This window comes from Scomber japonicus, chromosome 18 (genome assembly GCF_027409825.1).
Source record: "Scomber japonicus isolate fScoJap1 chromosome 18, fScoJap1.pri, whole genome shotgun sequence".
Classification (NCBI taxonomy): Eukaryota; Metazoa; Chordata; class Actinopteri; order Scombriformes; family Scombridae; genus Scomber; species Scomber japonicus.
This window is the reverse complement of record NC_070595.1, coordinates 4308769-4320814: the sequence shown is the minus strand read 5'-3', so window position 1 is coordinate 4320814 and position 12046 is coordinate 4308769. Positions and strand designations below refer to the sequence as shown.

The 12046-nt window shown below is 38.4% G+C and overlaps 1 protein-coding gene across 2 annotated transcripts; it reads left to right on the top strand.

Annotated features, from left to right (window-relative positions):
* Positions 1-767: 767 nt before the first annotated feature.
* On the top strand, positions 768-10787 carry LOC128378350 (pyruvate dehydrogenase (acetyl-transferring) kinase isozyme 2, mitochondrial-like). Of its 2 annotated transcripts, XM_053337837.1 has the most exons (11): positions 768-990; positions 2024-2165; positions 4557-4628; positions 4948-5135; positions 5248-5337; positions 6411-6488; positions 6636-6712; positions 6971-7069; positions 7727-7837; positions 7929-8042; positions 8890-10787. In XM_053337837.1, the coding sequence occupies exons 1-11, from the start codon at positions 861-863 to the stop codon at positions 9031-9033; spliced, it is 1245 nt and encodes a 414-aa protein (XP_053193812.1). In that variant the 5' UTR covers positions 768-860; the 3' UTR covers positions 9034-10787. The 2 variants fall into 2 exon arrangements, with proteins under 2 accessions (XP_053193812.1, XP_053193813.1); XM_053337838.1 differs by lacking the exons at positions 6971-7069; positions 7727-7837; positions 7929-8042; positions 8890-10787 and having other exon boundaries at positions 6411-6530; positions 6571-6672.
* The last annotated feature ends 1259 nt before the right edge of the window (positions 10788-12046 follow it).

Here is a 12046-nt window from a genome sequence, read left to right as displayed (position 1 = left end):
CACTGGATAACAGAAATGACATCAATACATAGTAAAGTGGTCTACTATAGTGTATAATAATAATGCTTCAGAATAAAACATCAGATTTCTACAGAGAGGAATAATGACAAAACTATCCAAAGTACATTAAAGCTGTTAAAATAAAACAATTTCAACCTGTAGTATAAGTGTTTGTCCCATCTCTGACAGGATTGCAAAAATAATTAAAGTTGTATAAAATAATTTTTAGGGGGGAAAAATTGGCTTATCTTTAGGGGTGCTGAGATCAAATTTAGGGGTCACACTGATGCATACTTTGACTTAAGTAACATTTTGACATGTAAAGGAGTATTTTTATTAGTGTAGAGTACTTCTTCCATCACTGGGGAAACACTGGGGGAAAAGTCACACAACCCCCCCCCCCCAGTTTTTTTTTTATATCATGCATCATGTCTAACTTCCATAAACAGGACTGCAGCTGTTCATGTTATTTGAGTGGTGGTAACTTTTCAGTGCGTGTTAATCTGACGACAGCAGACATACTGACACTTTTCCATTCCGCTTGTTTATCAGTGGGAGGAAACGTTATGTAAAACATCCACAAGCGCGCGCACACATACGCACCAACACGCACCAACACACACCTCCTTGTTTACTATCTTCTTGCAGTCCAAGTAGGAGGAATTCCTGGATTCCGATTGGATAGCTGCCACCCACGGCGCTCTCTCATTGGCTGAAGGAGTCTATTAAGTAAGAGGCTGCATGTGCGGAGCTGCAGACTGAAAAGCATCAAACAGGAATACTGTGCTCTACTAACTACACTCACATCGATTCCCATTGAAGGATTTTTTTTCATTTTCATCCTCTGAGTCTTTGGGAGGATGACTAGCAAAATGAAATTTGTTCGCTCTATGATGAAGGCTGCAGCGCTGGCCAACGTGCCCAAACACATCGATCATTTCTCCAAATTCTCCCCCTCTCCTCTGTCTATGAAGCAGTTCTTGGATTTCGGTGAGTCATCAATAATACACAGAGTACAGGTTGAATGTATATCCATCTTTATTCATAATGCATGTATAGAAAACTGTCTGACATCTGCATGCTACAGAAATGTCACATTCTTTGTTTATTTCACTGCTTATTTGAATTTATTTGCATTTTTTTTATATAATAAATCAATATACATTATAATCTTTTATAATTGATGTATCTTTAAGTGTATCTCTAAAAGCCCCTGACACCAGGTGATCCACTGATATATCAAACATAAGAGAGCAGAGTTGCTCTAAAAGCCAAAAGCTGTGGACTTTGCCTTTTCTCTCAGTCTGTACAGTGACACAGGCAGTAAGTCATTAGCAATAAAAGTGCTGAGACAAAGGAGGAGTCCTGTTATAAAAGATTTATAGGTCTGATTTCACTAACTCAGCTCATCACTGCAGGACAACAAGCTGTTATCAGGCTGCTGTCACTGCAACTGATGATGACTGTTGTTAGGGACTGTATGGAAATGATTACAGGGCTTAGAAAAGGGTGAGGGTGTGGTCATTTTTCTATCAGCTGAAGGTGACTGTTTTGTTAAATTTTATTTTCACATTCCAGATTTTTTATTTTTTGTATATACAAAAGTATAACAAAAAAACAACAACTTTAACTTGTTTTATGGTGCCAAATGCATAAAACAGTCCTGTCTCTGTGTCACGGATTATATTTAAAGTTCCATTAAAATATGAAGCTGCACCAGTTTATCACTGTTATATTATTTAGACGTCATTCTTTGACAATATTTTTTGTACAGTGCCTTAGTTTTTGCTAATAATGCATCTTGTTTTTCTTCTCACAATTCAATCAGTTAAAACCTGAGTGTGAAAGTTCATGATGGCCTTGAGAAAACACTCTTAACTCACAGTCCATTTACTTTATGCACACCGCATCTAATCAACTAATCAATCGATGGAAACTTGCCTGTGATTACACCTGGGACATTAGCATTGGAATTGATAATGTTTGAAGTTGAGTTGTAATCCTGTTTTCTTCTGCTCTGCAGGTTCCATCAACGCCTGTGAGCGCACATCGTTTGTCTTCCTGCGTCAGGAGCTTCCTGTCCGCTTGTCCAACATCATGAAGGAGATCAACCTGCTGCCAGACCGGCTGCTGGCCACGCCCTCCGTCCAGCTGGTCCAGACCTGGTGAGAGATGGAATCATTATACTCACAGAATGATTGGCTTATTGATTATCAGAATATCTGATTGATTGGGGACTGATTTATTGACTTGTTTACTGACTGATAGTCCTGTCATGATAATTACTTTTGTTGGACGATACACTGTCTCAGAAATAATCACGATAAACAATATTATTGTCATTTGAAGATCATTTTATACCACTGATATAATGATAATAGAATAGTATAATAATGTAAGAGGAGGTGGGGGTGGGATTGGAGAGTGGGTGCTACACAATATTGGGGTCAAAAAATGATCAAGGTCATGTCCATGTATCATATGATAAGCCCATATATAGACATGATGTTGCTGATAATTATGACCACAAGCAAATACCAAAAATGCAGTAACTGATACTGTAATAAAAAAAATGAAAAAATCTAAATTCAAAACAGACCAAATTGAAACAGATCAGAAAATGTCTTCTCCTTGAGCTAAAATATAACCAAATGTACTTATCAAACAGGGATAATCAGATATAAAGGCCTCTCTCTAATATAAGCCTGCTTCCAACAAAGGCCTGGTACCCCAGTTGAGGTAAATAAAGGCCCTGGACACTATTAGAGGAAATATTGTAAAATGGTCAACCATACTGAGGTCAAAATAATGATCCTTATATCATATGATAAGTCCATATATAGACATGATGATGTTGATAATTACATTATTTTACAATAAGTATTACTGTTGTTTTACACTTGGTTTCCAGGATAGGGATAAATACAGTGTTACTTAATTGTTTCTTCCAAAAGGAGCTACTGTAAGAACAGTATGTATTCACAAATGTACCAAATAACAATGAAACAACAATATTAGAACTTGTTTGGACACTTGTTTGGCTCATGCTGGCTCATGCTGTCCTGTTTAAGTACTGACAGTACTTTGACCCTTCAGACATATGAAACACTTCCAAAACTCTTTCTAAACTGCAGTGTAATTCCTCATTTTCACAGCTGCAAGCTTTATAATCCCACTGCTATGAATAGCAGGTCAACACTGCAGTCCCACATATAATCAGATAACGGTTAGAGTGGGGTTGGTGGGGCTGGTGGCGTTGTAGAAGGAGGAGGGAGTGTGGCTGAACTTTGTCCCAGTTCCTCCTCTAACCCCCGCCTTTCTCCTTCTTTTTCCTCGCCAACTCCTGCTTGTTTTGCAGCCGAAGGGAACAGCGTGTTCAGAATAGCAGCTGCGAGCGACGCGAGTTATACACATAATCACACTTCCAGCATCATTCGTAACACAACGGTGTAACTGTAGAAGCTGCTGAAAGATTGATCTCTTTTTTAATTGAAATCATAAACATTTACACAGTCTCTATGTATCAAAATCAGAAATCTAAATCCTGGTGTTTCTAGGAACTTTCCAGGAATTCCTCACAGGGAAGGATTTCGTCACACACACATTTCCTAACTTTTGGGGGGAAATAAGGTCAGAGTGAGCTTTGAGTGACACATCTCGAAAGCATCAGTTCTCGGAAATAGCATCTTAAAGGTCCACAGATTGAAATTTAGCAGTGCTGACACCCCCCACCCGCTCGCCCCCCGCCACCTGATTTCTGGAAACATGTTACGGTTTTATCTCAGTCAGATGACATAGGTCTGACTCCGTAAACATGGCTGATTTCCAGGACGTGAAGTGAGACGGACTGAGGGAGCAAAGCTTGTCCTTATGGGGTAAAAGAAGGTTCATGCGTCACCCTCTCTAATATAACCTCACATGATTAATTGATAAGCTGTGTACATGAAGCAGAAACAATCTGCAGTCAAGATTCACGTCTATGTGATTTTTATATTATTATTTATGTGGCTTTAAAGTAATGTTGATATGTAAGAGCTGAAAAACCCAGAAGTATATATATTAAAGCATCCTTACACTTGAAACATCTGGTTTAATTCCTACATATGCTCCTTTCCTAGAATACAAGCTACATGTCATTTTGTATGAAAGTATCAAATATTTGGATTAGTGATTTGTCATTTACAGCAGATCTGTGTGCTGTCAAAGAAAATAACATGCAGCTGACTGTTATAGACTGTAATAAGAAACAGCAAAGTGATGTTTGTGATCTGGAAGGGCCTGTCAGAGTCACGTTGCATTCATTTCTTGGAATTGCCACAACATACACAAACATACATATCACATCTCAGGACTGGAGATAGATGATGGTGTTTACGTTCTACTCTTCGCTCTGCCTCCGCCTCTCTCTGTGTCTGTTTTTCTCCCTCACCCAGTGGAATGTACCACTGATACTAACAACCAGCAGCAGGTTGAATGTGTGTGTGTGTGTGTGTGTGTGTGTGTGTGTTTATAGTATTCTGCTGGTTAGTAACACTCCAATGTTTGTGCTCTTTCAGGTACGTCCAAAGCCTGATTGAGATCCTGGAGTTTCTGGACAAGAACCCAGATGACCAGAGAGTCCTGGAGATGTGAGTGTAACAAACATCTGGAAAATATGATCTCACCTGGATAGGAAACTTTTTACTTTCTCCTCTGTTCAAGTCAATTTTATTCATATAACATAAGTTATCTCAAGGCTCTTTACACATGGAGGAGGTTTAGACTGTTCTCTTTAATTTACAAAGATAAACCTCAAGCAGAACTGGGCTCTAGGTGGGCGACCATGTGCCTTGAGAGAGAGAAAGAGCAGAAAGAAACATAGAGCATAGCACCAATAATAATAATTATAGAAGATCAGAAGAGATTTTTTAATTCTAATCTGTATTTGTCTTCCGCCCGTCCTCTCAGGTTCGTGGAGGTCTTGGAATCCATCAGGAACCGACACAACGAGGTAGTCCCCACCCTGGCTCAGGGAGTCATCGAGTACAAAGACGCGTTCGGCCAGCAGGACGCCGTCACCGACCACAACATCCAGTACTTCCTGGATCGCTTCTACACCAGCCGCATCTCTATCCGCATGCTCATCAACCAGCACAGTGAGCTGCTGCACACACACCTGACCACAAGAACAAAAATCAGTCAACACACATTCAGATTATATAAACACTATTAGCACAATTAATATTCTCTTTTGCTTCTTTCTTTTAGCTCTCGTCTTCAACGGCAACACAAACCCCGCCCACCCCAACACCATTGGCTGTATTGACTCCCAATGTGATGTGACAGAGGTTGTACGAGGTAAGGAAACGGAGGAGACAGAGAGGCCGTTCACGTGTGGGTTACACTAATGCTAATTAGGTTATACTGGTACAGTTTATCAGCTGACACTCGCCTTGGGTTCCGTTTTGCTCTAATTACAACCAGTGACCTTTCATCTGTGACTTCTTATCTATTTAGTGTATGCATACAGTAATATGGAGGGTAACTCCAGATATACAGTATGTAACAGGAGTGTCACACAGCAGACTATATTACATTCAATGACATTTGCATCATTTTTTACCAAAAGTAAAGTAATGCTCCTGAAAATGTCAACTGGTGTAACCACAAAAGAATGATAAATATTCAATATTTTATCCACCTACAGTGTATTTAAGTGGACTTACACTAATAATTACTTAATTAAAAAATGGAAATGGTTCCTTATCTCCATGATTCTCCAGATGAAATGTAATATTTAGAACAATTGTATTCCATTAGCTTTATTTAATATAAAAGTTATAATGTAAGATCATGCCAAACTAGTTGATGTGGTGTTTTATTGAGAATTGTGTTTTTACGCAAGTTGAATTATTTGGTACAAATTGGTTACACCACTTCGACATTTTTGCCATAATCCTCTAATATATTCTCTCAAAATGGATTAAAAGCAGAAATTTGATGCTGGGTTCACAAAAAAAGAATATGTGCAAGTTATTCACTTTAAATTTAACTAAACCACATGGACACAAAAAAGGGTTAGCAAACAGCAAACATTTCAATGCTTTTTGAAATATTCAGACAAGCAAAGATTTTATGACAAAAAAATCAATCATAGTCAGCATTTATAGTAGTTCATTCATAGTTCTCCTATAACTATTTGACTATGCCACACAGTGGATTTATGATGGATGAACAAAGGTGAGACAGATCAGGAACTGGGACAGAGACTGCTGGCAGCCATTCAGTTTGGCTCACTTTCAGTTTAAACAGAACAACTTGTTCAACAAATTGTTTAATCTGAAGATAGCTGAGCTTTTATAACTGTTTATCTTTATGTCAGTTTAATCATGTCCCAAACAGAACAAACAATTGAGCTTGTTTCTCCCCAGATGCCTATGAGAGCGCTAAGTTGCTGTGTGAGCAGTATTACCTGGGAGCGCCTGAATTAGAGCTGAGGGAGATGAACGGTGAGATATGGGCAAAACTCTGTGATTTAACACACACACATAAATGGACTGTACTTATGGACTGTACTTATATATATACATACAGTTTTTTATTAATGATAAATGTGTGTATTAGTATTAACTGTTGTTTTTTTCCCCCTCCCTTAGCCAGCAGAATCAGAGAGCCCATCACCATCTCATACATCCCATCTCACCTGTACCACATGCTATTTGAACTCTTTAAGGTAAATAAACTGTAACTGAGCCTTCTTGATAACTTCCAGTAATCTAGCATTGCAAGTTTTCAACCAGATTTTTAAAAGAAAGCTGAAAATTGAAACAGCAGACCCAAAACAAACAAAGCCCTTTTTTGGTATCAGATCCAAAATGAACTGAATTTAAAGTTTGATGTTTTATAAATAGTTGAACATTCTTGGAAGTTGACTGTGACTTGAGTGTGCTACCCACCAGCTGATAGAAACCTCCCTGTCCCCTCTCTGCAGAACTCCATGAGAGCAACTATTGAAAACCACGAGGCCAGCAGGACGCTCCCACCCATCAAAGTTATGGTGGCGCTCGGCGGAGAGGACCTGTCAATCCAGGTGAGTGACCCCCCCCAAGAATACAACAGCAGCCATACACAACCCAACATTACTCATGTTTTCTAATACGTCATTGGCTGAAAGAGAGAGTTGACCTGAATGAATCAAAGTCTCACACCAAGAATAGAAACAAAGAAACTGATCTTTATTCATAAAACTCAGTAATCCCCCTTGTACTAAAGCTATATTGAGGTATGTTACGCATTCACAAGCTGGTTATGTGACCATTATGGGGAAAAAAAAGGGGGAAAAGCTTTGGAAAGAAAGACTAAGACGATTATTTTCTTCTTTGTCCCGTTCTGAAAATCACCCGTTGCTCCATTTTTTCTTGTCACCTTTACTCACCTTTATTCAGCTGCTTAATTGGGTTACATAAACCTCATAAACCCTCCTTATCATCAAAGAACCCGAATCTGCCCAGATACCAAGCCCATTCACTAACGTCATAGGCTCCTGGCACACATTGCAGCCATAATTAGACTTAACCCAGAGTACTGTTGGCAGATAACGGCAACCTTTGGCCTAATTGTCAGCCTTTAACAAAACAGTTACACACATGCACACACACACACGACAGGTTTTATGCTCATAAAGGTGACAAAATTGAAGGATTTCAACATCTGTATTAATCTCTCTGTGATCTGCGTCACTCTCCAGATGAGCGACAAAGGAGGCGGCGTTCCCTTCAGGAAGACAGAGCATCTGTTCAGCTACTTGTATTCTACAGCTCCCAGACCCTCCATAGGAGATAAACACAGAGCCCCACTGGTGAGTGACTCACACACCGACACACACATTCAAACACAATATCCATATATAGGAAACGCTAATGTGTATATGTGTGTGTGTGTGTGTGTAGGCTGGGTTCGGCTATGGGCTGCCCATTACTCGTCTCTACGCTCGCTACTTCCAGGGAGACTTACAACTCTACTCTATGGAGGGTTTCGGCACTGATGCGGTCATACACCTGAAGGTAATACACAAACACGCACACATACACATACACATACATGTAATAACATATTGTGTGATATGATGAATTTGTGAGCAGAGGCTATATGTAAAAAGGCAAATCAGCTGGAAATTGTAAAGTTTTAATGTGGACATGACAATTATGAAGGTATTTTATTCTTCTTTCAAGTCTGTCCTTTATTTTTCTATGATTTCCTGGTTAGACAGTCTTAGTATTAAAAACAAGAACAAACTGGAAAAAAATGTCAGGATGTCCTGTAAAGTAGTACTATTGGTTTTTTAACAAACTCTAAACCTGAATGATAATGCATCATTTTAAAGAGGAAGATAATTCACCTTTTATTGTGAAAAAAAACCCATATCAGATACAAATAATTAGTGAAAGTAGAGTATTTTATATATATCTTAAAACATGCCTGGAGGGGATCTTGAAGTGTGGTTTAATTAATCCAGGTTAACACGATGTTAGCTACTGTAGATAAAAAATATCCACTTATCTACCCGAGTTATCTTGAATAACAGTGCCTTCTAATTTTGAAATAAAGGCAACCCAAAATTAGCTGAGTCGGCACATGTTCACTTAATATTAACAGACCAATCGTACTTTACACACATTAGAAACCTCGACAAAAATGATCATATCAGACTAAATAGTAAAAAGATTTTAGTCTTTTTGTTTTGTTTTTCAGGGTTCGACAGTTCAGTAATCCATTGTAAAATACAGATGAGTTACAAAGTATATTATTTCAGTCTGGTTGTACAGTTTGTACCTGTGATACACAGAAATTTCATACATTTTGACACAAAGTATGGTTGCATTAAAGTCTATTCACCGTCTCTCTCTCCAGGCGCTGTCTACAGACTCAGTGGAGAGGCTCCCAGTTTTTAACAAGACCGCTCTGCGTCACTACAAGCTGAATTTGGAGGCAGACGATTGGTGCGTTCCCTCCAAGGAGCCGCTGGATCTCGCCGTCTACCGCGTCGCTAAGTGATGAGGTCATGACCTAAATTTTTTTATGACACAAACACTGGCAAGCTGACCATAAAATGCCCTGTAAAGACAGCCATTGTGGGACCAGAACTATTAGCCCGGTGGTGAAGGGACCAAAAAGTAGCCAAGGAGATCAAAGACAAAGCCGAGCGTCGGCATCCAGAATCGTCTGTGAATTTCTTCAATTGGCACGGACATCTCCTGCTTTCCTTACAAGTGTGCGATATACATACAGGAAGAGAAGAATGAGGTTGACATTCTGCGTCATGATAGTGAAGAGTCAGAGATGCAGTGGTGGAAATCCAAAAAGAGAGAAAGAGAGGGAGAGAAAGATTGAAGGATGAATTGAAATGATAGTAGGGCTGAAACATTTGAAGAAAATATCTCATTAACATTTTCGGACAAATATTGCAATTGTGACTTAACTGCTAACATGTCACATCTGACTGATAATCCATAAAGAAGTAGACAGCTGTTCATTGTAGCCTCTCTTGCTAACGTCACTTTCTTCACAGACTTACATACCGTAATTCTGTGATAAATTCACAACAATGAGCTAACAAATAGTAAGTATTTTTAAAAGTTATGTTTCACTATCTGCTAGCTAGTGAAACTATTGTTTCAAACATAAAAATGATACAGAAAGTAGAGGTACTGACATGCAGATAGCATATTAATCAGCCAGGAGTTCTTGGTTTAGTCAGTTACTTACAACTGAATTAAAGAGTGACTAATTAATGTTCAGCAAGTGTTTTTACTGCTTGGCTAACATCAACTCTGTTAAAACTTGCAGTTTCAACATAGAATCATTAATCATTCAGCCCTAAATGACAGAAAGAGATGTCTTTATTTTGTAAAGAACTAGCTAAAACTTGTCAGCAGCTGGTTTGAAGTTCTTACTTTGGGAAAAAAACGTATCAAAGAAAGATAATTATCTAGCTGACACAAATGTTGAGGTACTTTTTTGGCATTACTTTGAACCTACATTTTTGCTAACAGTATCAACAGCTGACTGAATGTATCAAAGGGTTTTCAGGAGTAAAACATCCTGATGAAACTGTCTTCCAGTGGAGTCCAGGTTCTTCCAGTCTAACTCATACCTCATATGGAAGAACACTTTTCACCAAAAAGTTAGCCACCCTTGTTGCTGATTCCTTTTTTTGAGCTTTTTTTTTTAAAATGTATTTTTTAGCTAGCAGGAGGTTTTCTTTGGGAAACATGAAGTGCCAGAGCATGTTTAGTGATACATTGAATGTCATGCTACAAGAAACAGAACATTTCCTCTTTTATTTGTGTAACTGACCTGCTTTTAGTGTTAATAGGTCAGTAAGAACACTATGAAAACTAGAGCAAAAAGGCTCAATAAATCCTTTAACTTCCTGCTTTGTGGCCTTGCTAAATGTCAGTTTAAGTTGAAGAAGAAGCAGCAGACGTTGAGCTGTTCAGTTCAGTTACTGATAGTGATACAGATTAGGGATCACTGAGTTATCCATTCATTAGCCCCATTGTTGTTGAAGACGTGTGCCGGGTAAAAACTACAGTACAACATGTGTGTTGAACTGTGCATGAAAATAATCACTATATAATGTTATACTGTACGATAACATTTACTGTGTATTCACATATATGTATGACCCAGGCACTGTGTGTTTGTGTCATTTGAAGTGTGTGTATATCTGAGGTGAGCTGTTCATTTTAGAGGACTTTTATTTTTTATAAAAAGAAATATTGGAAAATAAAATATCTTGAGAAGAATTTCACTTTTGTCTTTATTATTATTATTGTTATTATTATTGTTATTATTAGTAATAGTAGTATTAGTATTAGTATTATTATATTGTGTAATGAGTGTGTGTGTGTTTTGGCTGAATTCACTTCTACTGATAAAGAGTTTTCAGACACTGGGTTATATAATGAAAATGTACAATACAGCGCGTGCACGTGTGTGTGTATGTGTGTGTGTGTCTGAACCAGCTCACAGTACCAGGGTCAATGGAGGGACTTTGGCCACCATGCAGGTTGTGTTTGTTGGCACTCCAGTTATCATGCAGTGTGTGTGTGTGTGTATACGTGTGTGCGTGTTGTTTGAAGGATCAACTTGACTACTTTAAGGCCTACAGTATGCTGACATGTAGCCAAGCAGAAAGCACTGTAACACAACCTATGCACAAAAAGTCATCCTCCGCCATCTCATACGCTTCTCAGACCACGTATCACAATCAGCATGGTGGCCAAAGTCCCTCCACTGACCCTGATACTGTGAGATGTTCCAGGTCATCTACTCAAACAAACACATAATATTGTACATTTTTCATTATGTAACTTAATGTTTGATTAGTTCATGTTTGCCATGAGTCTAGGTTTATTGCTTCCTTGCCTTTTCAGTTCATTGCCTGTTAGACACACACACACACACACACGCACACACACGCACACACACACACACACAGCATTTTTAAACCAATACAGGTTCATGGCAGGCTAGTTTGAACCAGTAAACGTGATGAGGACACTGTTACATAAGAACATTGTCCAGGTTACCCTGTTCTACATCTGCACTGTGCTCATGATACCATTGAAATACCACACTCAGTTTTCAATCATCTGCACCCAAAACCCCCCCACCATGCAGAATTTCAACACTATAAATAGGATTCAAGTGTGCTGTTTGGTGTGCACAACAATGGAGGATTTTACAGTATTACAGTATTACATAAGGAGATCTTAAACTACAATCATTTTGGGTTTCAGTTTGCACCAATTCAGTAGAATGGTCCATATATGTATGTATATATACAGTACTGTGCAAAAGTGTTAGGCCACCATTAGATTTGATGTTTTAGCAAGGCTATAATGACCATATATAATTATTTGTCTCTTTATTAGAAAACAACCAGAAAATACAGGAAATGTATATGCAGTATTAAAAAGCAGTAAAAAACAACAAAACAAACAATAGGCTAAAATTGAAAGTTTTTATTGTGACTTACACTTACACTTGAGCAATAGCAGGA